General features: G+C 60.2%; 1 protein-coding gene across 1 annotated transcript; it reads right to left on the bottom strand.

The window, feature by feature from the left end:
• Window positions 1-24: 24 nt before the first annotated feature.
• Window positions 25-797, bottom strand: LOC119002700 (F-BAR domain only protein 1-like). Its single transcript, XM_037068722.1, has 3 exons — window positions 611-797; window positions 415-502; window positions 25-275 (listed from the first exon to the last, which is right to left on the bottom strand). The coding sequence occupies exons 1-3, from the start codon at window positions 689-691 to the stop codon at window positions 25-27; spliced, it is 420 nt and encodes a 139-aa protein (XP_036924617.1). The 5' UTR covers window positions 692-797.
• Between the last annotated feature and the right edge of the window lie 308 nt (window positions 798-1,105).

Raw genomic sequence — 1,105 nt, 5'->3', positions numbered from 1 at the left:
CCAGAAGGAGAGGGGTGTGGTTGCTCAGCTCAGTGTTCCTGGCCCTTCTATGGTAAAAAGGTCAGGAAACCCACCTGAAGTCTGTCCATGCTGGAACCCAGGTGCCCAGCCCCCAGGGAGCCCTGTTTGCCTCTCACTGTCTGCACTGTGCCCCAGCACTACGAACCTGGGGCTGTGGCCACGGAAGTAGGCATGGACGTACTCGGTGAAGACGGTGGCCACTGGCAGGGCATCCTGGGAGCCCAGGACCACAGGGCTTGGGCCCCGGGAGATCCCTGGGGGTGTGGGGAGGAATGAGGGGCAGACAGAGAGTGAGCACAGTTCTGAGGCTCCAGAACCTATGTTCTCCCTCTAGGGCCTCTATTGTATCACTTAGCCCCCGCCCAGACCAGAGAAGGTGAAAATCACATGTACCGTGACCTGTCTGAGAGGAGAAGCTGGAACGTTCCAGGGCGGTGCTGGGGACTGAAGAGCCCAGTGGGGAGGGGCTCAGAGAATGAGACTGGAAGGGAAGGAGATGGGCTGGGCTGGGAACACCCAAGCAGCTGTGTCCTGAGGCTGACCCCAGAGGCCACCCCAGCCCAGGTCCAGTCACAGCCCCTCTCCCTACCAGCTCCCCGTTGCTGCCCAAGAGGGGGCAGGACACCTTCCTGGAGCGGGGCCTCCTGGGTGGGGCGGCCAGGCCTTCCATGGCTGTAAGGTCGGCAGGTACAGGCCTTGGCTCTGGGGAGTGAGTGTGACAAACACATGGCTGAGATGCTGCCCTGGGCCTCTGGGCCTCCCTGGGCTGGAACTCAGCCAAAAACTGGGAGTCAACTATTGTGGGGAGATCCCCTGGTGGTCTGAAGTTCTGAGGCTACTAAGACACCAGACAATACCCCAGGCACCGTCCACAACCCCCAGCCCGCCAGACACCAGCCTGGTGGCACAATAAGAAGTGAGCTCCCTGTCACTGGTAGAATGCTAGCCAAGGACCAGATACTCAGAAGGCAGGCCCAATACAGGGGGGATGTGGAAAAGGGTTGTTATCTGACATTCAGAGCGAGTATGGGCGGCCTCCAACCCTGGCCCACATCTGAGGCCCACCCTTGTAAGTTAACTAACC

The sequence above is a fragment of the Sturnira hondurensis genome, unplaced genomic scaffold (genome assembly GCF_014824575.4).
Source record: "Sturnira hondurensis isolate 20B ecotype Veracruz unplaced genomic scaffold, ASM1482457v3 Scaffold0018075, whole genome shotgun sequence".
NCBI lineage: Eukaryota > Metazoa > Chordata > Mammalia > Chiroptera > Phyllostomidae > Sturnira > Sturnira hondurensis.
Note: the sequence above shows the minus strand (reverse complement) of the source record. Positions and strands in the feature narration are given on the sequence as shown.

Excerpts from the sequence above, each read along its gene's own strand:
- LOC119002700 (XM_037068722.1), bottom strand. The coding sequence starts at position 691 with ATGGAAGGCCTGGCCGCCCCACCCAGGAGGCCCCGCTCCAGGAAGGTG. Across the intron at positions 503-610 it reads TGGGCAGCAACGGGGAGCTG|TCTCATTCTCTGAGCCCCTC; the intron begins GTAGGGAGAGGG and ends CTTCCCTTCCAG. Across the intron at positions 276-414 it reads CTCCTCTCAGACAGGTCACG|GGATCTCCCGGGGCCCAAGC; the intron begins GTACATGTGATT and ends CCACACCCCCAG.